General features: G+C 37.8%; 1 protein-coding gene and 1 long non-coding RNA gene across 7 annotated transcripts; one reads left to right on the plus strand and one right to left on the minus strand.

Moving 5' to 3' along the window:
* Positions 1-303: 303 nt before the first annotated feature.
* On the minus strand, positions 304-27838 carry ptp4a3b (protein tyrosine phosphatase 4A3b). Of its 6 annotated transcripts, none has more exons than XM_083555929.1 (7): positions 10156-10597; positions 9837-9968; positions 8900-9443; positions 7980-8072; positions 3241-3371; positions 1839-1913; positions 304-1727 (listed from the first exon to the last, which is right to left on the minus strand). In XM_083555929.1, the coding sequence occupies exons 3-7, from the start codon at positions 9002-9004 to the stop codon at positions 1610-1612; spliced, it is 522 nt and encodes a 173-aa protein (XP_083412055.1). In that variant the 5' UTR covers positions 9005-9443; positions 9837-9968; positions 10156-10597; the 3' UTR covers positions 304-1609. The 6 variants fall into 6 exon arrangements, with proteins under 6 accessions (XP_083412055.1, XP_083412053.1, XP_083412054.1 ...); XM_083555927.1 differs by having other exon boundaries at positions 9837-9986; XM_083555928.1 differs by lacking the exons at positions 9837-9968; positions 10156-10597 and adding an exon at positions 27719-27838.
* LOC310734225 lies at positions 4073-5297 on the plus strand. The gene is made up of 2 exons (XR_014535999.1): positions 4073-4571; positions 4645-5297. It is a non-coding gene; the product is annotated as an uncharacterized lncRNA (long non-coding RNA).
* Positions 27839-27935: the final 97 nt, after the last annotated feature.

Below are 27935 nucleotides of genomic sequence, written 5' to 3' on the forward strand. Positions count from 1 at the left end.
TGTGGCCATGATTGCATCGAACTCGAACAGTTACCTTACCGTTTTGGGCATGTTTTTCCTTCCTTTATCCTTCTTGCCAACTTAACCAATCTGGCAATTTTCTACCCAAGGTGTTTCTACCCACAAAAAAATAATTTATTGTTGTCTTGTACCATTCTGTGTACATACTTTAGACAAACATTGCCAGGAGATCAGCAAGGTCTAAAATAGTCAAACATGCGCACCTGGTACAACATTCCATGCCATGATCAAATTCACAAAAATTACCCTATCTCTGATGTTCTGATGCAAACAGACACACAATTCATGATTCTTAATTTTTTTATTTGCACTTTGTTGCCACATGAGTAGATATTTGCATGAATGTATGTGTTTTTTTTTTTTTATTAAAGTGGACAGTAGAGTGCACATTAAATGTGGCATCCTCGGCTTTGTCATTCTACTAAATATGCCTGTATGTAAAGCATATAAACACATTTCCTCCTTTCCAAACATGTAACACATTCAACATGAATGTCTACTTTAACTTCTTATTACGTGTGTTGATGTAGATCAAGATCCACAAATATTAACAAGCAGAATAAATCACAATTTTTTAAAAATTACTTTATTACTTCAATAGCAATGACCATGAACAAAATTGGATGTGCCTCTGATTTAGAAGGCAGAAAAATATTAAATCACATTTTTAACTCGTATTCCAGAATGTGAAGTACCTCAGTACTGAGATCATTAAGACCCAAAAGATTTTTGTCCTAATACACATTTCTGGTTTGACTTGTTTCCTATTTCCATGGTAGCACAATTTTTCAAACAGTGAGTTGCAAAGACACTTGCAGTACATCACCCTTACATAATAAACAAAATAGGAAGCCACAAGCAGGGCTGAAATTGAGCTTTTAACTGGTGTCCTATTGAAAACTAGCCAATAAAGTGTGCTTCTTACCATCTATCCAGCGTACTCTTATACAAAGTTCTAATGGTGCAGTGTTCTAATCCCAAAGTAGTTCACATCACAATGTAAAATATAGCTCTAGTAAAAAAAAAAAAAAAAAAAACACAGCCACTAGCCACCACAAATAAATCATTCTTTGCCAAAATCAGGTTCAGAAAAGTGGGACTAGAAACCCAAGTCTGGAAATAAAATTACATAAAAGAAAAGAAAAGAGAAATGCTGTGCTTTAATTCAACCTATACATGATTAATAAGATACAATATAAACAAGCAATTTTGGTAGCAGTCTTCCATAAATTAAATCATGTTTGTCCAAAGGAAGCAAAGATTATCTTTGGATTGTGTGCTGAAGATCTTGCTGGTTGTTTACATACTGCATGTATTTGTGTTTGCGTGTTTGTGTGTGTGTGTGTGCGCACGAATATACATGTAATACCGTCTGTGAGACACTTAGGATCAATATCAAAAGGCTTGTCTTTCACAGCCCTGAGTTCACGAAGCCCTTACACTTAGGGGTCTCACATAGATTAAAGCGGGGTCAAGTCCATCCAAATAGTAAAAGTGAAACAATTAAAATGCATGAGGTTTGTGGAATTAGTCCTGTTTCACCCACAAATTAATTCATTCCTTCAGTGGCAGATGGGCTGAGACTCGTTCACATGAGGCAGCACTTGTTCTTGTGGTTGTGTGGGTCTTTGAAGCGCAGTCTCTGCTTAGGCCTGTACTTCTCTAGGTAGGTCAGCTGCTTGCTGTTTATGGCACCCCGACGTTTTCTATTATAAAAAACAATCAATATGTAATAATTCTGTACTTGTATTTTAGGCTGTACTTCCAATGGCAAAGTAAATTACAATCCTGTCATGCAGTGTCTAGTGTGCACTCACTGTCTGATGAACTGAATGGCATCCTCATACTTCATTCCACACTCGATCAGTGCCAGGGCCACAAGAACTGGAGCTCTGGAACACAGAAATATATAAGAAAATGCTTGATGAACTGCTAAAGAGACACAAGACAATGAATGGTCTCAGGCGCAGCTATCACCTGGTGAATATGAGAAATGAGTTCTTCAGTCTGACACAACACTTAAGCAAGTGGACAGACTCCATCGTACAAAAGTCAAATTCACGTTTACAAGGAGACAAAGCCTGCTCACGAATTAAAGTAAGAAATCTGATAAATATGCTTAAAATAGCTTGGTCAGGGCCGGAGTAGTCTTACTAGGGCTAGGGTTTTTGTGAGAGGGTGCTAAAAATTACAGAGATTTCTTAGAAAACAAAGTCATTCTAGTCTGAGAAATCTACTTTTACCACTTGGCTCAAAGCTCTGACTTTCCAGTGTATCCAGTGAATACCAACCCAAACAGGCCTTCTACAGATCAACAGCATAACAAACTTGCCCAAGTAAAGCAAACATTGGCTCTATGTCAAGATGTGCAGAGGGCTCCCACAGGGCCATCAAACTACGTCAGAAAGCCTGGTGCCTCAGAGAGTCACAGTAAAGCAAGAGAGACCGACAAAGAGAGAGAGAGAGAGAGAGAGAGAGAGAGAGAGAGAGAGAGAGAGAGAGAAAGAGAGAGAGAAAGTGAGAGAGAGAGAGAGAGAGAGAGAGAGACATATAAAGGGGTAGACAGGTGCCATGAACTTGAGTTATTTTCATGGTTTAAGACGATTGTCACCTGTACTCATAGTTATATTATAGTTTTCTTGCTTCAAAATCATAATGACTTCACAATTTCCTTTCTGTAATTAAAAGAGGTACTTAACAACAAATTCCCATTTCATGATCAGATGTCAATCCCGGTGCCTCCAATAATAAATTGGAATTAGTATCAGTTGAGTGAATCTGAGCAAGCAGTTTATCTTGGCATGGTTTAATGAAGCACATTAAACGAACCTGAACTAATCCTTGGCAGGATGGCCACTATGCTCCTTAGACAGATGCTTTGGGGTATTTTGTTAGAAACAAAAAAATATTTTTTTCTGATAATTAGTCCCAGTATAAAAGTCAAAGAGTTTGACCTGGAACTCTGGATCTCCAAACACACCAGGCTTTCTTCTGAATAGAATGGCTTTTAGGGTTGACCCCTTTCAGGATGAGAATTTTGAGTTCCACCTATATGCTGCTGATATTTAAATTTAAAATTAGAATGAATCTCCTGTGCTAATGCTATAGTTACAATGATGTCTTAACAATACTTCCATCATCTCAACTCTCAAAATGCACAGTTCTGGCTTGTATTTACTTCCATGAAACAAAAGATTTTGTTCACCAGTTTTTACTAACCGGCCAAGTCCAGCCACACAGTGAACAGCCACACAGCTCCCGGGGTCCTCACAAAACTTATTCTTTAGCAGCGATAGCCAGTCATCCACAATCTTTGTGGGAGGAGGAGCTCCATCATCAAATGGCCAGTCCTGCACAGAGGGAAAAATTGCCCTGTCAAACAATCATTACTTACAATAAACAACTGACAAGATCTGGCTTTTGTTTTTAGTGAATGTAATGTAATAAGGCATTTAAGCAGATCAACAGGAAGAATGTTGAAAATAGGGGAGGGCTTGACAGCTATAACCATAGTCTGTGCTTTGGGAACATGTTATCTGCAGAAAGAGGTCTATCACAAACCTCTGAGTGAACAGACTCTCTACTGTATCTAAATCACACCAACCAGTGAAAAGTCTTTGATGAGTCCAGTGCGATTCTCACAAGCTGTGCCATGGCAAATATGGCATGTACTGTACCAAACACGCATGCTGCTGTCTCTCCCACTTCAGTCAGCACCAGCAGGAACAAGGACACCACAGTGTTTAGCAGCAAATCTGAGAACTGAATCAGATATGGCAGGATAATGCCATGCTAAAGAGAAAAATCTAACTCAATGAGATATGTGATTGTGAATATTATAATACCTGCATAAACCTATCAAATGAGCATAGATGAATTCTAATCACATTCTTTATGTAACCAACACACTTTCTTACAGGGGGTTTTTGATGTGGAAAGGGAATGAAAACACAACAGAACATTAGAATTATTGTGCATTTCTATGGCTGAGCCTTCCTTAGAATGTCAAGCTGCATTGCATCCCTATTTTCCTATTTATTCCTATTCATTTACCAGTTAAAACACTTTTGTCTGGTGTAATTTAACTAAATAATGAACAATATATTTTGTTAAAATTATAAAAACGTGATTATTACCCCGTCTTGGGGTAAAAGCACTTTTAATGTGATTTCTCAGAGTTGCCGTGAGTTGTACCGACAATCCTTTAGGTGCAAGCATACATCATATGCCAGTTTAGATAATCTAAAGATCATCATGCCCTGGCAGTCATAAAAGAGGTCAGGAAACACAGCCAACCAAGAGTGAGAAATTGACAAACAGGAGTAGAAGAGTAAAGGTGTCTTGTATTATAGTAATTTTGGATTGTATTTGCTTCATTAATTTGTTCTCTTATTTTGTGGGGAATTAAATGACTGAAAGGTGACAGTCTAGACAATTTCTTTTATTATTATCGATTTTAGCTACAGAATGTACAAATGTTTGCATTTAAAGCAGTATATATATTTATCCATATTTTTTATGTTATATTCAGTTATATTGAGCAAAGGTGAGTGATTCAAGTCATCTGCTTTTTGGCTTTCTAACCTACTTTCTGGCTTATGACAAACATCTGACAGGTTGGAGAACAAAATATACAAATGCAATTTAAAAAAGGGAAATAAACTGAAGTAGGACAAAATATTACTAAATAACATTCCTCAAAAGATTTTTATGTAATATGACAGGTACATCGTACATTGTCTGGGACACAGGATCGAATTTAATTCTTAATGTGTGCACTTGCATTTATGATATTAGTGAAAGTTGTTCTTCCACAAGTATTTTCTAAAGGCTCTTTTCTACCAGTAGAGAATAAAATGACAAAATGTGACAATGTAGTTTTGAACAAAGTCATATTTCAGACTTGTGGGAGAAAACCTCCTTATGTAATAAATGTAAACAGTTACCAGTAACTACCCACTCAGCTCTTGAGTTAAAAATAACAGTTAAATCCTGTAAGTGTTTAATATCTCCCCCTACTTGTCTGGTGTGTCACAGTAAGCTATTAATTCCAAGAGGCCATGTTGTGCTTGGTATATGCTCAGGGAAAGCAGGTCGGTCTCCAGTCCCAACCCTGCAGGCTAATTGTAGCAAATGCTTTGACATTTTCCCTGAATCACATACCTGCTATTTCTCCAGCAGCTGGACTCTCCTGTTACAAGAAAGGGAGAAGCCTTGGGCACCTGTTTCCCATCAGTAAACATTTCCATTTTCAAACATGCAGAGTCTCAGTGCTACACATCCCTTCAAAAAAAATCTTTTTTCAGACTGGAATACAAAGAAATGCTATCTAAAGATCTCAGGTAATAGTTAGTAATAGTTAACAGTACTGCCTATTGCAGTCATAATCATTACTTATAATTTAACTTGGGAAAGGTGAGATAGGCTAACGTGCTACCATGTAACAAACACTTCTACTCAACAACTAAATCTCAGGAACTATTTTTATCCCTACACTAAGAGATTAACTTTGACATATTTTCAAGGGTTCCTCTGTTTACTAAGACCTGCTGTAGTGTTTCCAGTCTCTAGTAACTGTGCGTAAATAGGAGCTGGCAGACAGTCAGACACAAACCCAAAGATCATAGGGCTATTCAGAGAACACTATGCCTCTTTTTAAACCAAGACAGTATGCCAACACGTGTGACCCAGGTAACCTCAGTTCAAACACAACTATAAAAACTATGATGAACTCAACAATACTACAACCCTAGTTCCAAAAAACTAAGACAATAAGTAAAATGTAAATAAAAATAGAATGCAATGATTTTTAAATGTCATAAATCCATATTTCATGCACAACCAAACATAGAAAACTTGTTGAATGTTTAAAAAAAAAGATATGTACCATTTTACAGAAAAAATAAGGTAATTTAGAATTTGATTGCAACATTGTATATAACTATATATATGTATATATACACACACACGTGTGTGTGTGTGTGTGTGTGTGTGTGTGTGTGTGTGTGTGTGTGTGTGTGTGTGTGTGTGAACTAAGGAGAGCAGGTGGTGAAGTTTTGGGAGAGGAATGTTTCATTCTCTGATACAGGAATCCCCCCTGCTCAACAATACAGGTCTTCTTTGTAGCATTGTTCATTTCATGATGCACCAAACTAACCCTAACCCAAGGCAAGCCAGTTCACCACCCAGACCACTCGAGGTATCCAATATAAATTTATGCTCATATATTTTGCTCTTGTTCCTTGTGCACAGAGGTTTTATCAGATTCTCGAAATCTTTTGGTGATATATAATGTAGATGATGAAATTTCTGCAATTTTATGTTATGAAGATTTGTTGCCAATTAACCCAATTAGTTGCTGTGAATAAGATATGAGTTTATGAGATTTGCAAATGAATGCATTCTGTTTTTATTTACATTTTACACAGCACACACATTTTTGGAAATGGGGTTGTAAATTAACAAAATTATAATATATACTGTATATATATATATATATATATATATATATATATATATATATATATATATATATATATATATATATATATATATATGTATAAAATTTTCAAAGGGACATGCTCAAAAGAATCTTTAAACCAAAGTTTTAAGCTATATAGCATTACAAAGTAATATCATGTGCTATGTCACATTGAACATACTAAATATTCTAAATAAATACAGTAAAATGTTTTTCTTACTGTATTAAAATTAACTTATTTATTTACTCTATTTAAGAAATACATTAAAACTTGTGCAATATTATATTATAAAATGATCACCTATAGGCTGCAACACGATGAACCTTTACTGATGGCACCAGCGTTAAGAGGACCAAAAATGAAACCCTACTCTTTTTTGTCATATTTATTTCTGTTTTGAATATTTATGACATTCAGTAACATGACAAACACCTAGTCTTCTACCTAAGCCATGATCAGTTGAGCATTTCTTAGTATATAAATATTCCAAGTGAATTTATCTTGATTTTGGTGTTCTCCTAACAGCACTGTGGAGTCGGTTTTATATAACGTTGCTCTGTTGTGTGCCTCACATGCACTGTTTTTTTTTTTTTTTTTTTTTTTTTTTACATAGTTACAGTAAAGCCTGGCGCATGACCAAACTGTAAAAATCCATCCAGACCGAAGTTAACTGCAGCTGTGTAATCCGCATCCAGGAATGGAAGGAATGGGTAGCAAGAGATTGTGAATAGATTGTGTAAGGTAGTAAAAAGCAAGGAGAGGAGGGTGTAAGAGACAGTTCTGACGTTAACAGGAAGAGCACAGAGGGAATCCCGCTTCTGAACAGCTGAGAGACATACTTTCTTCAGATAAAAGTTTATACTTTCTTTTAACATTGCGTATGCAAAATGGAAAGATGACTGCCATGTGTGTCCTGTGTTCATTAATCATATTGATTTTGCGTGTCAGAAAATGCTTAGTGTCTACATTGTATAGTACCCGAGTAAATAGTGGTTATCATAAACACACAGTGTCCACAACAAGCGGAATCCACTACAGCTTGAAATCTCCCCCCTGGTTATTATTATGGAACGATAATACTGAACGCTACGAATAAAAAATGAATAACTGATCTCCCTAGTTATTTCCCTAGTTATAATGCAGATCACTACTGAAGTTCTTCCACACCAACCATGTGCTGAAGCTTTGTTTACATGATTGGTCCTTGTAGTTTCAGCGATGGCAAATCTTAATGATTTAGTGAACAATAAAGACAGTTGGCTGCTTTAATATTTGTGGTAAAGGTTTTGAGAAGAAAATATGGGACTGATGGTCAGATATCCACAAACCACCATATATTTAGCTATATAATGTAGGTAGCAGTTTCAGCAGTGAGGTTAATGGAGTAGATACTTAGAACATGCATAGTGAATGGTGAAAATCAGAATGGAGCAGCTTTCTACAGCACAGAATTATACAGCACAGAATAGCACTCACCATGACCGTGATGCCATCCTTCTCCAGTGGTGTCTTGTCATATGTTACTTCACACACTCGCACCACTGTAGTTGCACCATACTTCTTTAGATCCTACAAAATTAAGAAGCAAACGAAGGTGAAAATACATACTAGAATAATCAAATCATAATTTCTTCATTCATTCATTTTCTCCCGCTTATCCGTAATTCGGGTCACGGGGGCAGCAGTCTAAGCAGGCCCCCGCCTTCGACTGCTGCCCAATCCTCACAGCACCGTCCCTTACGGCCCCTCCTGCAGGTGGTGAGCCCACAGGAAGGCGGCCCCACATCACTCCGACGTCACGGACCTTGATATTTCCCTCGTAAGGGACCCCCGGAGCATAGAGGGTTAAGGGCCTTGCTCAAGGGCCCAAGAGTGGCAGCTTGGCAATACCGGGGCTTGAACCCCAGACCTTCCGAGCGGCAACCCAGCGCCTTAACCGCTGGAGCCACCACTCCCCCTCATAATTTCTTCATAAGGAGTAATTTCATTAAAATAGTATTACAACTAACAATTGTTTGAATTTCATTAAAATAGTATTAGTTTTATTCAAACAAATGTTAGTTGTAATACGTTTGTTTAATATGGGTGATACAAAAATCATTATAAAAAATATATTACAACACACTTCTTTGAGGTCAACATTGTTTCGCTAAAGTTTTTTTTTATTATAAATTGAACTCTCTGAGGCAAGATTTGATGTTAGAATTTGAATTGTGTATACTTCATTCTATACTGTTCCTTGTCTTGTTTAGTTGGAAAATTGTTCACAAACCTATATATATCATAATAATTGTAGAAATGCTTTTGTGAATTATGTTATGATTTTTTTCATCTTATCACCCATCACTATATATTTCATCTTATCACCCATCACTATATACGTAACCATCTCTCACCTCTATAAAGGAGCTCAGAGTGGCATTGGTGGGGTTGTGTGTGATCAGAAAGCGCATGTTTTTGAAGCAGACTTCAACAGGGGCCGGTCGATTCATCCTGGCCATGTCTGAGATCAAGCCACACTGTGACCTGAGCCAGTGTCCTGTGGGTAACACACCCACTAGCAGCCCCACTCTATCAGTCTGATAGTGCAATGCTCGATCTTCTATCACAAAGGAACACCTCAGGCAGCTCCTGCTATCCAACAGTATGAATAAAAACAGTTGCCTGTTTCTCTGAAACGCTAGTAGGATGAGACATGGGCTGGAGCAGGGTGGAGCACTGTCCAGTAGCCCTGATTCACAGACTCCCTTAACCCATCTGGTGTTTGGTGCGATCAGGAGTCGATAGGGCCAGAGAGCGGCAGGCAGTGAAGGTGTTTCTGTTCGGCGGGTAGAGACAGGACAGTGTCACCTGGGTTCAGGCTTTACAATGTTGGGCGTGGCAGTAGTCACCGCTGCCCTGCAAGAACTCCATCAACATTCAAGTGGATGAGGAAAAGAGCTGCAGAAGACAGAAAAAAAAACAGAGGGCTCCTTGTCAGTTTTCATTTTATTCACTAGGAATCAGCATAAATAAGCAGCAAATTTCCTGCACACACACTAACCCCAAACAAACAGCACCCAAGAGTCTAGTCCAGCTACAACATCAAGCTTTTCATTTGCTTGGAGTTTTAAATGTTTTCTGCCATGCTCAGAGCAACACAAAATTCACTTCACTTTTTAAAAGGCATTTTAGTCGTTGTTTTTCTACACAAATGAAATGATAGAATAGTGCCAGCAGTTTAGACACTGGTTTCTTCCATCCAGAGGGGGTATGTTGTCTGAATGTATATGCACACTCCTGTTTGACCTCTGTCCTGTGTATTTACTGTACAAATGTCTGCACTTTTCTCACACTGCTGTGTATTTGCTCTTTCTGCAGTCTTCTTGTAGTCTTTCTGTGGTCCTTCTGCAGTCTTCCTGTAGTCTTTCTGTGATTTTTCTGACGTCCCGTGCGGTGTGCTGCTGCACTAAGAGTTACACCTTCCTGATGAAACATTCCCTTCTAATAAGATACAGAATATGCAGAATGACTTAGAAGACAAACCCCACTTGAAGTGACTTGGGTACAATTTCTTTGTATAATTTCTGAAAAAAAGGGTCATCAAAACTACCAAACAAAAGACACAAAACTTCACAACTTCTAGAGAAAGAAATTAACAGATCCCTCTCACCTGTATTAGCTTCCTGATACAAAAAAAACCCCAGAGAACAAGAACTCGCTCCAAACGACTCGCACTGCGCCGACACATGTGTCTGTATAAGGTATTAGCGCGTTAAAGCGAAGCAGTAAGCCGAAATGTCATCGAGAAATATCGGCTCGTGTTTCCCCTTCGGCGGCGGCGCGCACCTTCTTGCCAGCGTGCAGTGCGCAGAGCGATCGCGCGCGTCTGCCCTGAACCGGTCCGAGCTGCCCTGCTCGCGCGTGTGACGCTGACAGCACGCGCTGCTATAATGTCACCACCACCACCTGCGCTCTAATGCTCTTAGTCCGAGTGGCAGGTCTCCATCGCCCCCCTTCACCTCACTCCCCTTCACCTCTTCGCACTGACGCACAAGCTCCGGCTATGGTCGTCGAAATAAAGTTCTGTCAACAAACCACACTTTCGTTCTCTTCTCTTCCTCCTCCCCTGTGTCTCTCTCTCACACACTCACACACTTTGTTAAGGATCTAAAACATTTTAGTCAGGAACTGCCCTTTAACCTAACCCCTTTTTTTATTTTTAAGTATATCTAACAAACCAGCTAAAGAATGTCCACACATAAATCTGATGCTTTATTTCTGAACTTTTTAGTCATACAACCCATTTCCACCAGTGGAATAACAGAAAAAAATCACAGACCCCCTGGCTACGATTCACAGACCCCTGGGGACCCATCCAGCCCACTCTGAAAATTAAATCTCTATAAATAATAAGGAATAGAGAGACTGTATTTGAATATTTATCATGTTCAGATGCACCAGGTCTATTACTAATATCGTGTTAACTTGCTTTCAAATCTTTCTTCTCCAAAACCTTAGAAAATAGAAATAATGCAATACATAGAAGTAACGGATAGTGATCAATTAAATAGTTTAATAGTAATAACTGTATTTTCAACAGAAACACCTCCAATTAAAGCAAAACAAAACTAATGCTACATTTTTGTAACCTTAACCCTAGTCCTGATTCCAACTGTTATAAGTTTCACAAGGATGTTGGATTTGGGACAATTTGCAAGTAAGTAGAATGACAATGTGATTCGATTTCCCCTGACTTTCTTCAGTTCTGCACTTATTTAATGTTCTAAAAGAGTTTTTTTTTACTCTCATTCCATTACTATATTTATATATAAACAGTATATATAAAATCTTTATCTTAATCATATTCTGGAGCTCCTGTTCTTAACAGTAGGGAAGTAAAGGAAAAAAGCATTTGGTACAGAAGACCCAGAGGACACACCTGTGAATCATGAAAACCTTCTTTGTGAATCATTTCACATCGTTAAAGTGATCCTGCTGTGAAGCTCCTCTTGATGTAAACAAGTTAATATACAAGGTTACCTGCAACGCTTTTTCCCAGAAGCCACGGATGGGGTACAAGCAACAATATTTAAGTGGAAGCTTGCATGCCAGTGGCATTATGAAGGGTAAGCGGTTTATGTAACTTTGGCACAAGTGATAATATTTTGGTTTAACATCAACCATCTGCCTCAGAGAAGCAACGAAATGTGGCATTTTACAAGTGTGATACAATTCACTCTCACTCACTCACTCACTCACTCACTCACTCACTCACTCACTCACACACACTCACTCACTCTCACACACACTCACTCACTCTCTCTCACACAGTCTCTCACACACTCTCTCACTCACTCACACTCACTCACTCACTCATTTACTCACTCTCTCTCTCTCTCTCTCTCTCTCTCTCTCTCTCTCTCACACACACACACACACACACACACACACACACACACACACACACACACACTCACGCTCACTTACTCTCACTTACTCTCACTCACTCTCACTCACTCTCACTCACTCTCACTCTTACTCACTCACTCACTCACTCACTCACTCACTCACTCACTCACTCACTCACTCACTCACTCACTCACTCACTCACTCACTCACTCACTCACTCACTCTCTCTCTCTCTCTCTCTCTCTCTGTCTTACACACTCACTCTCGCGCTCTCTCTGTCTCACACACTCACTCACTCACACACACACACACACACACACACACTCAAACAGAGCATAACTTTACATTTATATGATTGCCAGGTGCAATTATCTAGAGACATATAAGTAAGGCACTATATAATTTAACTGTCTAACAACTGAAAGTTATCTTACATTTTAATTAATCTAACAATTAGAAAAAAAGTAACTATGCACAGGTAAACTGACACTAAAAACAAACCTACAGAAGCTATGTGAGACATGGCATTGAAGAGGCTTTCAGAGATAAGTGGGACAGAAGCATGGAGAAGGTCTTAATCAGGAACACGAGGCAGATAAGAAGCTTCCAGAGGCAGACTAACCATGTCAACCACACTTGAAGAGATGAAAAAAGGTTCTAAACATATATAAAATTACTTGTTTACAATAGAGGGTTCACACAAGACACACCAGCATATAAAACCAGCATTTTTTAAGTGTGAAAAGAGTTTTCTTTTTCACAATTTAGATCACATAACATTTATTTAAGTGTTCACTCATGCCATTTTTAATATCAAAGCCAGCACATGCCATCAAATCACACTTAATAAATAGCACATAATTGAAATGCATGCCAGCTCTTCCAAAAATACCAAAACCACACGCTTCATTATACACAGCATTAGAATACATAGCAGCTTCCAACAGCATTCACTGAAAGCAAAACAAAAGACTACAAACAACTGAAAGACACTCAAAGAAAGAGATCAAGCTGCTGGGCTGTAGGTGTGAACCTGTGTTTGACAGAAAAAGGGCTGAGGCCTAGGCCTGCATTGTTCGTTCATGTTTCTCCAGGCCTCTTGATTGTGGAGCTTGATCTACAGGCCACCATGGCTTTCATGGCCACCTGTGTTCTAAATTTAACCCCACCAGCTGCCACCTAATAAATTTAGCTAAGGCTGAAATGAAGAAAGCCACTATGTTTAAGATAACCCAGAGACATGGGGACGACTTGTTTTGAAATAGGAGTATCCTTTAACATGTAGAAGTTGCCCTGGATGACTGCCATTTTCATGACAGGATTAAATAATTGCCTGTGTGAAAATGTAGATGTAGTCTATGTCAGTGTAACTCAGTATGGTCTGGCATTTGAAAATTTATTCCCACAAAGTTCCCAGAGACTCCTTCTCCGAAAAGAGCGTCCTCATGTTTGAAAGGCCCCTTTATGCTTGGAGGCATTTCAAATAACTTGCAACTGTGTTTATTTAAATAAGTTTTTAACACATCTAAAAATGTGTATATTCAGTATATATATATATATATATATATATATATATATATATATATATATATATATATATATATATATATATATTCAGTATATATATATATATATATATATATATATATATATATATATATATATATATATATATATATATATATATATATATATGTGTGTGTGTGTGTGTGTGTGTGTGTGTGTGTACACCCACACCCACACATACATAAAAAACTTATGTCTGGAAAAACACACACATACACACAAGAAATCAAAGAGTTAACAGGCTTATCTGCTATAATGGTCCTGTGATAACTCTTACAGGCATGTCTAACTGCCATTTTCATGTTTCATGTGGCTACTGTTGTTGCTGAAAACCTGATTTTAATGATGATTGACAAGAATAACCTTTACATATTTGCATATTGCACAAGAACATGGTGGCATAAAATAAAAATTCCAGAGCACAAGATGTGAGAACATGATTCCAAATCTGTTGACTCACTGAAAATTGTTTGTATACATGCTGAGTTATGTACAGTTAAAAGTGAGTTAGATGAAGTTTGTTGACAAACTTCAAAATCAGTTTTAATTGTCTTCACATTTCTTAAAAGATTTTAGGGATTGTTACACACACACACACACACACACACACACACTCACTCACTCACTCACTCACTCACTCACTCACTCACTCACTCACTCACTCACTCACTCACTCACTCACTCACTCACTCACTCACTCACTCACTCACTCACTCAAACAAAATAGCACATGCAGTATAATGCAGGTAACCTGGGGATGATTTAGTATAGATTTAAATGGCTTTATTTTTTATCACTTTTGACCTGCTGTACCTGAGGGCGCACAAAGAACAGAAGTTTGACTAATGCAAACCACTTGGAAACAGTGAGATCATTCTGTCAGTCCTGTTATAATCTAACACAACTAAATGCCGAACGTCATGTTCAGCAGATTACAAAGCATGAACTTCCCGTACCAGTTGATATAAATCTAAGATGATCTGACATACAATCTCATCGTACAGGTGAGCAAGATTAAAACGGCTGTGTAAAAATTAGTTACAACCATATTTCAAATTTGTGTTCGCATATGCAAAATCTGTGTAGTAGCCTGGAAAAACCAGTCAGATGTCACTGAATTCTGCCAGATAGCCAAAGCAGAAAAACATTTTTTTCTCTAAAATATAAACCATGTAACTTAGGTTGCATTCCACTAAAGACTGCAACAGATACATTTGCTTGGTAATTTAAAATGCCAAGTACACTGTTTGTAAGAAACTTTAAGAAACAATACATGTATTTCACTGAAAGAACATAGTGTAGAGGTTTTGATTTGCTTTCTGATGTTGCCTAGGTTATGTTTCTGTAAACATCATGGTAAAAACAGTAGGTAAAAACAGTCTCCCTTACTGAACACATCTAAATCTTAGCAAATGTGATTTCTTTAAACAGTAAATGTCAGACTTTTATCAAGATGTTTAAATGACTTAACTAAATGGATATATGCTTAATCAATTCAGTATACTACACATCAGAAAGTTTCAATGAGGCCCCTGAATAAAAAAAGCAATTTTTTAGGGCAATTTTATCTCTTTATCTCTTTTTAATTTAAAAATGTTATACATTTATATACAAAATTATATATATATGATATAGTCCTCTACTTACAATGGAGATACAGTACGACGACCCCATCGTAAGTCAAAAGTATCGTAAGTCTGAGATGCTACTGTGACAGTTTTATTTTGCTTCATGCTAATTTATAATTTTCATTTTCTGTTCTAAACTCTTCAAGCAGGAGACAAACTTGGGCACTTGGAAGACATGCTTCTATTACTAAAATCGCTGTTTGAAACAGAAAAAAATACACATTGAAACAACTTTACTCCATACGCTCATCCCAGCTGCGCGTCAAACTATCGTAACTTTGGGATCCACTTGGGAATGACCCACATGAATACATAATAATGCCGTACATGGCCCAAGTTTAATGAGAGAAAGATGTAAAAGAAAGTGAAAAGGATACTGAAATTAAAATCAACATCATTTCTGTATTCTATTTCAAGTTGACAAAAAAGTAGACACTTTTCTCATTCATTTTTCAAAAAGACAGACACTGGAGAAAAAAGGCTATAATGTTTATCACAATGATTATTAACAGCCTACAAAAGTAATATGTTTAAAATGTAAAAATTAATGACCACCTGCTGCAACACTATAGATCATGAACTTCTCCTAGATTGCTTACAAAATTACATCGGCATTCAGGGACAGGAATTAAGGTGGTTTAAATCCTACCTGTCTGATCATTACCATTTTGTAGTCTTAAATGGAGAGCTACCCAGGTTAATCCAAGTAAATTACACGGTGCCACAAGGTTCAGTTCTAGGACCCCTGCTTTTCACAATATACATGCTTCCCTTGGGAAGTATTATTAGAAGGCATAGGATTAGCTTCCACTGTTATGCTGATGAAACCCAACTATATATCTCATCGAAACCAGACGATACAGCTCAACTGGCTCAGATAACTGAGTGTGTCAAAGAATTAAAAGATTGGATGACTCATAACTTTCTAATGTTAAATTCTGATAAGACAGAGATTTGGTCCAAAAACCAGTACACTGAAGCTCCAGCATTTTAACCTGCATTTAGAAGGATTTACTGTAACTACTAGTTCAACAGCAAAAGACCTGGGAGTTATTTTAAACCGCAACTTGTCTTTTGAATATCATATCAACCATATTACAAATACAGCCTTCTTCCACCTTAGAAATATTGCTAAGCTAAGAAACATATTGTCTATATCTGATGCAGAGAAGCTCGTCTATGCATTCATGACCTCCAGATTGGACTATTGTAATGCATTACTTGGTGGTTGTCCTGCACCATTAATAAACAAGCTACAGTTAGTCCAGAATGCAGCAGCCAGAGCTCTCACAAGGTTGAGAAAATATGACCATATAACCGAAATCATCCCTACACTGGCTACCTGTTAAGTTTCGAATTGACAACAAACTACTGCTACTTACTTACAAAACAAGAAATGGTTTGGCTCCCATGTATCTTTCCAGTCTTCTAACACGATACAATCCGTCATGCTCCCTGAGATCTCAAAACTCCAGACTTCTAGTAGTAGAACATTCTCACATTTAGCTCCTAAACTTTGGAATAGTCTTTCTGACAGTGTTCTCTCCCAGTTTAAGTGCAGTTTAAAAACGCATCTTTTTAGCAAGGCCTACACATAACACATATAACATATCATAACCTTGTGCTCCAGTACATCTGATCAAATGCACATTATCAACTTGTGCTGTTAATATCATGAATAGCAGCTACGCTAATTCCTCTCCACTGCATCTCTTTCTCTAACCATCCCGAGGCATCCTGAGGTTGCGCCAGCTCCAGTCACTTCAAACCTCATGAAGATTATGGACCTTTAAAAAAGTAGATGCCGACCCCGCAAACATCCCGAACCATCTAGAGACATACCAGAGCCATTTTGATCCCACTTCTTGTGGAGTTTTGACATTGGACCTCTTTGAGTGGCATGGAGAAACTGGTGTTGGATCTATGATGAACGAAAAAATGTAACTATTTTATGAATTGCTCCTGATTCTATAAGTTCAAATGACTGTACAAGACCGCAGTAACACTGGAACACTCTCCAGTGTTCTGTATTGTTTAAAGACTTCAATCCCACTCTTGATTTCACCCAAATGATGGGTTCCCGTTTTGAGTCTGGTTCCTCTGAAGGTTTCTTCCTCATTTCATCTAAGGGAGTTTTTCCTTGCCACAGTCGCCATGGCTGCTCATCAAGGATCAATACACATCGTTCACCTTAACTGTTAAATCCTGTAAAGCTGCTTTGAGACAATGTCTGTTGTGAAAAGCGCTATGCAAATAAACTTGACTTGACTCGACAAACGTCCCGGCACGTTTTGTGGCTTTTTTCCCCTCATAACGCAGAGACAAACAAGTATTTTATTATTATACAGATAAGAGCAATACATTGTTTAAATATGTAAAGAGTCTACTTTTATTTGTATACACTCATAATAACAAAATAACACTCATAATACCATTCACACACAAACAAATATTTTCTGATTATGCAATCCGTATGAAAGTTATGAGGTACAGTTTTTCCGGTATCACCTCATTAACTGTCCATGTGGAAACAGCAAAGGTTCAGTTTGGTGTCCTGATGATGATTTACGTAATTAATTACATTTGATAAATAATATTTTGTCTTTATGCTCTATGTTGAGTATTCGGTTTCATTAATAATAAACATACATTTGCATAAAGCATCAATATTTGTCCATGCCCATGTTGATTATAGTATTAAAAACTTGTGTTCATTTAAGGTACATTAAGAACAGATAAAAATGTGCAATTGAGATGAAAAGGTTAACTCATGACAATCATTTGCCTAATCACGATTAAATATTTTAATCGATTGACAGCCCTTTTATTGATATGTGGTGAGTTCCAGTTACCAGCGTGACACTAAAACAGGTAGTAGTAATGGCTCTTTACTTAAGTACTTGTCACAGCCCAAACTTCTTTACTTTAACTTGAGTAAAAAAGTATAGTCAGTACTTTAACTTTTACCAGAGTATTTTAGAACATGAGTATCTATACGTCTACTTAAATTAAGGATGTGCGTACTTTTGCCACCTCTCCACCATGCAGATACACATTCACACCTGTGGGCATTTCAGCTTATCCAGTCCAGCTATCTTCGTATTTTTGGGCAGCTAGAGGAAACCAGAGGACCCAAAATTTTATACAAAATGATCATTAAACTCAGCACATATTTCAAACATGAGCTTAAGAATAATACGGGGACCCTGAGGCCGTGAGGTGGCAGTGCTACTGGTTTGTGACATTGTGCCACCCATTAATTTGGCAGTTAAAGCTGTTTGTAAATTAAGCTAAAAGTCAGTATAATTCTTCTCTTTTAGAAACACTCTTCGTGTGTTTGTAAGTTGCCAGAACATCTCACAGTAAACCCAAATGCACTTCAAATACCATAAAGGTATGAAACTGCTACAGGTATAGTGGATAAATCTAAAACCGTTTCGAACAATCAATTATTCTGACAAAGCATCATTTAAACTTTACATAGCCTTGACTGAATGAAAATAAAAGTTTCTTTATTCTGTATTCATACACGACAAAATCATTTCCTATCTCAGAAATTCCTCTGATAAGTAAATTAAGCAGAATAACCTGTCAATCATGATTTTGTTATAAAATAATGCAATATATTAAAACAAAATAATCAACACTTTATCTGGTGTAGATAAAAACTGACCTATAAAAATAACCTATATGCATAATAATAAACTGAATATTCTTGTACATATGTTAAAGAATTGCTGTATCCAAATAAATAAACACCCTGCAAAACAATATGATCATGTAAAACATGCCCCTCGACCACAAAACCCAAGAAGACTTCTTTCCCACCCCCTGGCTGTCAATAGTGTTGCGCAGCACTCGGAGAACTCATATTAGCAGAGAGGAAATGGAATGACGCAGACGTCGCATATTACTGTGTACTCCTGACCAAATTTTCTTCGGATGTGACTTCTGCTAAAACTGCCTTCTACAAGGAAAAGCTTGAGGCCTCCCTCAAGATCCTCGTAAGCTTTACAACATCTTCTCTTCACTTCTCAACACCACTGCTCCACCTGCTCCATCCTCCCTGCCTGCTGAAGACTTTGCCTTCTTCTATGATAAGAAGATTAATGAAATATGCCAGACCTTCACTTCCTCCTCAACAATGACTACACAACACAGCCAGGAGTCCCTTACTCCTTCATTTTCAAGCTTCTTAAACGTAACAGAATATGAGCCCTGCCCTCTGGATCCAATCCCTTAAACTCTGCTTCAGACCATCTTACAAGACCTCCTGCCTTCATCTCCACGATCACCAATAGGTCCTTAACATCTGGCCAGGTGCCATCTACCTTCAAGTAAGCGAGGGTTATTACCAATTTGAAGAAACCTGCTCTGGATCCATCAGACATCAACAACTACAGACTGGTATCACTTCTCTCCTTTCTTTCTAAATCTCTGGAACGCACTGTTTTTAGCCAACTGTCTGTCTACCTCTCACAGAACAACCTTAATGATCCAAACCAGTCTGGCTTTAAACTGGTACATTCCACATGAGAGCCAAGCTGTCATCTTTACTCATCCTCCTTGACCTTTTAGCAGCATTCAACACAGTCACATTCAATCACAAGACTCTCTTGTCTATCCTCAGAAGCCTCAGTATCCGTGAAGCAGCATGGAAATGGTTTGCTTCTTACCTGAAAGGTCACTAATACCAGGTAACATGGAGTGGGTCCACATCTGCCCCACACAGACTTTCCACTGGTGTCCCACAAGGCTCAGTACTTGGTCCCCTCCTCTTCTCCCTCTATACCCACTCTATTGGTGAAGTCATATCCTCATATGGGTTTCCTTACCACTGCTATGCTGATGACACTCAACTCATATTTTCTTTCCCTCGCTCAGATACCACAGCTTCTGCTGGGATCTCAGCATGCTTGGCGGACATAGCTTCATAGTTGATAGTTGATGTGCTCATCAACTAAAGCTCAACTCTAGCAAAACAGAACTGCTGATCATCCCAGGTGTTTCTGATAGCTGCATGCTTCAGATTCAAAACACTGATGCTTGCCTACAAGGCCAAAAATGAACCAGCACCCTCTTACCTCAGAGACCTCATCACACCTCGCACTGCACCATGCTGTCTGAGATCCTGTAACACTGCTCGACTGCTCACACCTTCTCTTTGGGTCCAAGTTTGCTTTGTTAAAATAAAAAACCCTCAACAGAGTTGTAGGATAATTTATATTAAGTTTCTAATCTGCCAGTGTAGATTTACTCATTGCTAGAGACTCAACTTTTGTACATTGCTCTGGAGAAGGGTGTCTGCTAAATGCAGCAAAAGTAAAATGTAAATGTAAACCATGTTTTTTTTTTTTATATATATATTTTAAACTTTTTTCCGATTTGAATTCTTTATTAAACATTATCAATGTCTACAACTTCCCAGTCACCTGTATATTAGTATTACTATATCTATGACCATGACTACATTCTTCCTCTTAGCAACCCAAGAATTAGAAGCATCCCACACTCATTCATGGGAGATGTCTACGTGCATCTCCACACACTATCTGCATAAAAATAAACAGCCTTTTCAGGAGTCCCCCCCAGTGAGTCTTTTTGGACCCTCAATTTTGGTGCGCATTTGAAAGCTATTTGTTTTTACTTCAAACTGATTCATAAACTGTTTGTACATAAGGGCAGGCATGCAGAAATGGCAGTTGCTTTCTGCATATTAATCTGAAGTCAAGCCTTGCCCGTGAGGACAACCTTATCCTATCCCAGGGAGATGAAAAATAACAAGGAATAAAAACCACACACCTAATAAGACGTTTTAGTGGTTCCTATAAGTAGTAATAGATCTAATGTGAGCTGGGGCTTTGGGGCTTCTCATTGACCCCGTGAATCCCTGTGTTTATCTTTAGGACAGAGCTTGGAGTTCTACTCTAAGATAAATGCAAATGATGCTTAGAGAAAGCAATTCCCACAATAAGACTGGCCCGCTGGTGGCGGAACTTGGCAGAATCCCGACAGAAAGCATTTCCTTTCATTGTGTATCTGTGTGCTGGCCTGAGAGATCACTGAGGAGCGTGTTGACACCGCGATCACTCCACTTTCTATCACTCGCTCTCATGTAGCGGAACTACACAGAACTATCTTCTGTATCTATTACTTTGCTGTTCACAAAAAAAGACGTTTGGGCTTGTCATACCAACTGTAATTCCTTCTTATGAATATGGTGAACTGCTTCTTTTAGTGTGGTAGTGTGTTTACACTTTTGACAGACACGTACTCCCAGGCAAATAAATGCAAAAACAGCTTTTACTGCTGTAGAAACATTACCTGTTACCTAAATTACCACAAGACAGGTTTCTTCAATAAAGGATTGAAAACAATTCCCAAAAACAAAATATTCCAAATGTTACAAAGCTTTTAGTTTGCTATTAAAATTTCTACCTTGTTCTTCCAGCTTTGGAAGTAATGTGTTACAGGAAACTACAACCTTAACAAGAACAACACAGTAAACATATAATACTATGAGAAAGAACATTAATGTCCATTCTCCAAGCAATATAAATGTACCCAAGCTCAAACAAAAAAAACTGTAGCCTTACCCTGCATACGATCCATTAAACACTCTTTGCTAATTATTCTTTAAAAATGTCAGATGTTTCCTGAAGCAGACAAGCACTCGGTAAAGCAGATGCAGCTAAACAGAGGCAACTACCTCATCATACCCCAGTAATAAACCTCCTGTTCAAAACAATATGCTTCCTGCCTCTTGTGTGTGTGAAAATGTGTGTACGTGTGTGTGCACCAGCATGGGTATATTTATACTGTAGTTTATCTGCTGTCACAGACAATTTTACACTTCCAAACAGGGGGTGCAAGAACCAGGGAAAAAATGGCAGCCTGGGCTGCACACATAAGCATTTAAATTGAAAGGCATCAATAGCACTGATGACACATCACACAATAGACACATGCATTAAACATTTTATATTTATAGCGTAATTAAATTAATAATTTTGCACAATTATGGAATAATTTAAAGCCGAATCATTTTAACCCAGTAAAAAAAAACTATATAAAAAGCCTGCATTGTGGTAACTCACTAGGGAGCATCCAATAGAATAATCTGCACAATCTCAAACAAACACAGGAAAAAATTAAATCACACCTCTACACAATTTTTATATTATCACAGTAACAGGTTTTTGTGCACCTTGGCCATTGAATTGTGTGGAGACAGTTTTCTCAGAGCTTTTCAGACAGGTGCTGAGATACAAAGTGCAACAAAAAAGGTTTTAGGAAAGGTCAAATTAAAAGGTGGATAAGCGATGTGCCTAACATCCTGCAGCTCTGTGAATATTATGGCTCTGGTGAATTTCATGCCCAGGAGGATTAAAGCAGTGCTAAATAACAATAGTGCTCACACAAAATATTGACACTTTGGACACAGTTTTGATATGTTCACTTAGGATGTACTCACTTGTTGTTGCCAGCTATTTAGACAATAATGACTGTATGTTGAGTTATTTTTAGAGGACAGTAACCCTCTCCTGCTATACAGGCTGCACATTAACTAAAGTATATACAAGTTTCATTTTTAGTATTGTCCTTTGAGAAGTTCTACTGAAATGGTTGCTGAAATGTTAGGGTTGTACTCACTTTCGTGAGATACTGTACGGGTGGCGGTAATACGTTTGGCCATATAATGCATCACAGGCAGGTACAAACTAAATAAATATGGAATAGGCGAGGTTAGAAATTATAAAAACCATGTTGCACACCTCTACACCCTTCAAGTGTAATTGTGCAAGATGGCTGGATTGTGTGTTTTACTTGCATCAATTCTTTAAAAAATAGGAATTCAATATTTTAAGCAGTGATGGCAGTTCAGCAATTGAACAAGCTACAAAACTTACAACAATCTGTATTTCGAATTGAAGTACGGCTTTCAAACCCACTGGAAAGTCTGTTTCCTTTACCAAACTTCTGCATCATCCAAATTTGTAAGTACTTTTAGATGTCTGTCAATTTTATATTTGAAAATAGCACATCATGGAACGACCACAACATGGAATCCTGCCAGACAAAGACGTTTTGTCCCTGGTGTGCCATTTAGTGGATGCTGTTTTTAATTCTCCAGACGTACATAAGGTATGCAGGGGGTTTGTAAACAAGGTCACTTGTGTAGTCACTGCTCAGCACACTCACATAGTCACTGCCTTACGTGCACATTCTTCTCTTCTCTCCAAAGCAGTTCTACATTTTATACAAATAAAACAAACAGGACCTACCTGGCAAGTTGAAATCTACAGCGCAGTCTGACTGACAACTAGAATTATATGTTCTTACTCTTGCTTCTGGTATGAAGCACATGTTATTATTTGGTACATACTCACAGTGTTACACCCTCCAGCATGGCTTTGTTGCTACGAGTTACAATATTCAACTCTGATATTTAAAAAATATACCAATATACTACATAATCCTGATGAACCTTAAGGTTACAAAGTATGCAAAATATATTGAATTATGTAACATACACTGTCAAAAGGACAAGCAGGAAGTATTTTTTTATAAAATGCTTAAACAGTTCCTACTTGCTTTAAAAGACTTCAAACAGCATTTGTTATTGTTTTTTTATCTTTCTTGTAGCCTGTGACACAGCAAGAGTCTGTAATGGAAAAAGGTCCACAATAATATTGTGTGCCAGCATGCAATGCTACACCTCCTCCAATACATATTCTCTGTTTATGTCCAAATGTTCTAGCTGCCCTGCTCGTGTTTTCCTAATAAAGGTGGAGTTTTCTGCCTATCAATGGAGGAAGCCACCCCTTTTCCCATGGTGGCAGCTAACGTCATGGGTTATGCTTTTCCATCATGTGCCAAGAGTAACGCTTTCCAACATTCCAATGCTCGGGGACCACAAAACGCCAGTGGCAGGTAGGAGGAAACCTGTCCTTTTCCTGCTTGGCCTAAGCAGAAGCTGTGTGAGAAACCACACACCTTCCTGGCTCGAAGCTGAGAGCTAATCAGCTGGGGCACTGCCATTTAACAAAGGTGCTAGATGTTCCACGGGAGAAACGCTCATGAGCTAAATGCAGAATCACCATCAACAGATTAGCACTTGTGTCATGACATTGGCTGGACTTGCATGGCAAGTTTTTGCTTTTGAAAGGTGAACATGCTGGCATCATCTTATTACTGACATATCATGGCCTTACAAAACCCTTAAAAAGGGCAAATCATTCAGCAAATTGGGCCAGTCTATGCAACTGAGCACACAAAGGTATTTTATGGTCTTTTTACAAAGTGAATGAATATTACATGATAAACAGAAAATGATGAATGGATATTGGCTCAGAAATTTACAATCAAAGCTGTTGTGTTTAAACTAGACATTTGTGCCAGACTAAAAATACTACAGTGAGGGATATCAAAGAGGGATATATATATAAAGTTTTAATTAAAGAAGTGTTAACTTTATAGCACATTAACTCTAAATAATATTTGACTTAATATCTGGTATCAAAACCAACATTTTTATTTTATACATAAACATTATCATAACATTAAAAATTCATTATTTTACTCAAGAAATATTTTTCTAATTTAATTTCATACTAAAGTTTGCAACGTATCTCTTGGCTGCTAAACAAGAGTTATTCTATAAAACAGAAGAATGCCGACAAAACAAGTACCACGTACATAAATGTTGGTTGGTCTACCTTACCAGCCTCAGTGTATGGGTTTAATGGGTTAACACCATAATGTTCGTTGTAAACACACACCATATAATTTTTTTGTATTGTCTAACTAAATCTACTGTCTAAAACTATCACAATCACCAGTGTAAAGAAATTATCCTCTAATTAACCTGATCCGCATTCACAAGTCAAAGTAGATACACAATAGAAGATACAGACCAAAAAACAAAAGCTAACCTGTTGTGCTCAGCTCACAGGGATGGTGTTTACTGGAAAGTGACACAACATGAACTCGATAATCTAGCAATTATTGGAAAACCAGTTCAACACAATGCTTGAAACATCCAGGTGGTTGCCACCCTAAAATATTTACTCACACTCAGGTTACAAGAAAAATTAACACTAATTTGGCATCTAAACATTAACCAAATGCTTATATTAGTGACTATTTGTCCTGATACCACCACCCCAACTATTACTGCTGTTGACAGTTAATAGAAATCAGCGAGGCATTAGTTAAAACTCAGCCAAATAATACGAACTATAACTGACTACTATCTCTTCTTGTTTCAATGATATTTAAAAGCTTATATTATTGAATGGTGACAGAAATTCTCTTAAAAGCATTATCTATAAGATGAGATGTATTCGAATACTCCACTGTGATCGACTCAGGCATCACCGTGGGCAAAGAGTGCATATAAGCACAGCTCAAAATGAGCTAGAAGCTTTACCTGAGCTAAAACTAGCTGCTATTCATAAATGTATAGCAAGTAGAAGACCAAAGTAATTAGCATTAAATGGCTGCTAATACACTACATTTTCTTATTTAAACTTGTAATATAATCTTTATGAGACTTAAGTGGAATTAGATCATTCAGGTGATCATACAATTTCTTTTTAAATCTTTTTGAAGCCCAATTACTAACGACGGTTACGTTTTATCCCAATGATCAGGATATTCTGTGCTTGTTTACCGTTAACATGATAGCTATAAATGTGCACAAACACAACAGGATAGAGTTACTTCAGGAGCAGTAAACAGTCGACTTAATGACCCGAAATAAAACAGCATTATACAAAAATTCACAATGCCACCCAAATGCGAAGCAATACAGCAGTTACACGTTTAACAAAATTATTAGCACCCTGCAATGTAAGCGCACGCATTGGAGTTCATTTCGCAATCGAAAAATATAATTGTAATTTAATAAATGGATTTATTTGTAAATAATTCATACAAACATTTAGACAAGACATTCATGGAAATCCTAAATGCTCCTATCTTATGTCCTAAAGAGTGTGAAATAAAAATAAAAATAAAAAGTGAAAGTAATATCTCATCTGTGTGAATTGTTGCATTTTCATATCTGGAATATACTATTGAATTTAAATGGATTATTCTCTTCAATGTCACAATGTCTAACAGACGCCTTTATCAAGAGCAATCTATAGAAGTGTTTGTAATCTCTATCACATGTTTTCTGTAAAGCTGCTTTGAGACAATGTCTGTTGTGAAAAGCGCTATACAAATAAACTTGACTTGACATGTAGTCTCACATCCTAATCGTGGTTTTCCCGGTCGGAGACTAAGAATTCCATCGAGAGACTTTTGTCAAAATGTTTTATTTTATTGACATTAATTAAAGTGTATGATCACTTAAGTATTAACACATCACGTAAGAATATACAAGTAGTAATTCAACTGTGACAAAAAAAGAAATGCCAGAATGTAAACAGAGGGAAGACTGGTCGCTCTGTGCAGAGCTGACAAAAGCATATTATAAGTTGTATTAGTATTAGTGTTATTATTATATATTATAAAATATTTGGCATGGAAGTGGGTCAAAATACAATTCTTACGATTCTATTTTTAGGCTTTTCCCCTGATGAGTCATTTCTTGCTCCCAGCTATTTCTTGCACTTGAACTATGAGGGAGTTTTGTGGGCGTAACTGCGTGCAAATGAGGCGTGTCAGGAACACGCTTTGCATTTTGCGTGTGATCGACGTGTGCACACGAGTGCGTAGAAAATCAGCATTTCGCTAAAGTGCACGGGAAATAAAACCTTCGCTAAATATTCACATTAAAACTTTCATTTAAAAAAACGATCAATTTATTTAGACATAGAAGAAATTATTATTGCATAATTGGATATATGGCTTAGGACGTTCCTATTACCAGATAAAGGCAAATATGTAAAAAAAATAAATAAATAAATAAAAAAAAATAAAACTGATTATGATTATTATTTTTTTATTCGTCTATTATGTCCATGTAAAACAAATGATGCACATCTCATCTGGCTGCATAAATTAACAAATGCACTGCTTTTAGAAAGACAAAAATCACTTGTTTTTCTATTCCGTGGACACCGCGCCCTCAAAGTTATATATTCAAAACACTACGAAAATCCACGTGTGCGCGTGCGTGCGCGCGTACGTGGGTGTGCGCTTGCGTGCGTGCGTGCGCGCGTTAAAGCAGCAAGGATTTAAAGCAGCTCTCCTGCTCTGTGTGAACGCGGTGCTGACTTGGCGCGAGCTGCTTCGCCTGCTTTGTCTGCAAAAAACAAAAATGGCCCGAATATCCACACTGTGTAAAAACACACAGCGGACCCGCTCTGCCCTGTGCACCAAACCCTGCACATGTACAGGGTTTTATTACACTCTCCATACAGTCAGAGTCAGGATTTCATCCAACCGATTAGCGCTGACATTCAGCTCTATGTAAACTGTACTGAACTCCACACACACACACACACACACACACACACACACACACACACACACACACCACCGACCTCCGCCGGATTTACACAAAGCGCTGCTGCAAATAAATGCACGATTACCTCCCTTGCTATACACTGCATCATATTAACACTTTGCACAGTAGTAAGTTATAGTTGAAACACTTTTTTTCCGCCTCATACTCACATCTCCGCGTTACCGAACTCGCTCCATGTGATTCACAAGCGGTGTCATTTTCTCCCTCCTACTGTAACCATAGCGACGCAGCGTCACGCCGAGCCGCAGCTCGGACGTAAGAGTGGGAGGGGCCGACGTGCGCGTAACCCCACGGAGTAGAGAGGTTTGGGGAGAGGAGCGTTTCATTCAATATTTCTTTCACTATATATCATTTGAATGTTCGTTT

Source organism: Silurus aristotelis, assembly GCF_946808225.1.
Source record: "Silurus aristotelis genome assembly, chromosome: 1".
NCBI classification, from domain to species: Eukaryota; Metazoa; Chordata; class Actinopteri; order Siluriformes; family Siluridae; genus Silurus; species Silurus aristotelis.

Bases quoted from the DNA above. Each gene is read 5' to 3' on its own strand.
- ptp4a3b (XM_083555928.1), bottom strand. From the start codon at position 9,004: ATGGCCAGGATGAATCGACCGGCCCCTGTTGAAGTCTGCTTCAAAAAC. The intron at 8,073-8,899 runs GTGAGAGATGGT...TTAATTTTGTAG, and splicing joins CTCTGAGCTCCTTTATAGAG to GATCTAAAGAAGTATGGTGC. The intron at 1,914-3,240 runs GTTAGTAAAAAC...TCTGTGTTCCAG, and splicing joins TGTGTGGCTGGACTTGGCCG to AGCTCCAGTTCTTGTGGCCC.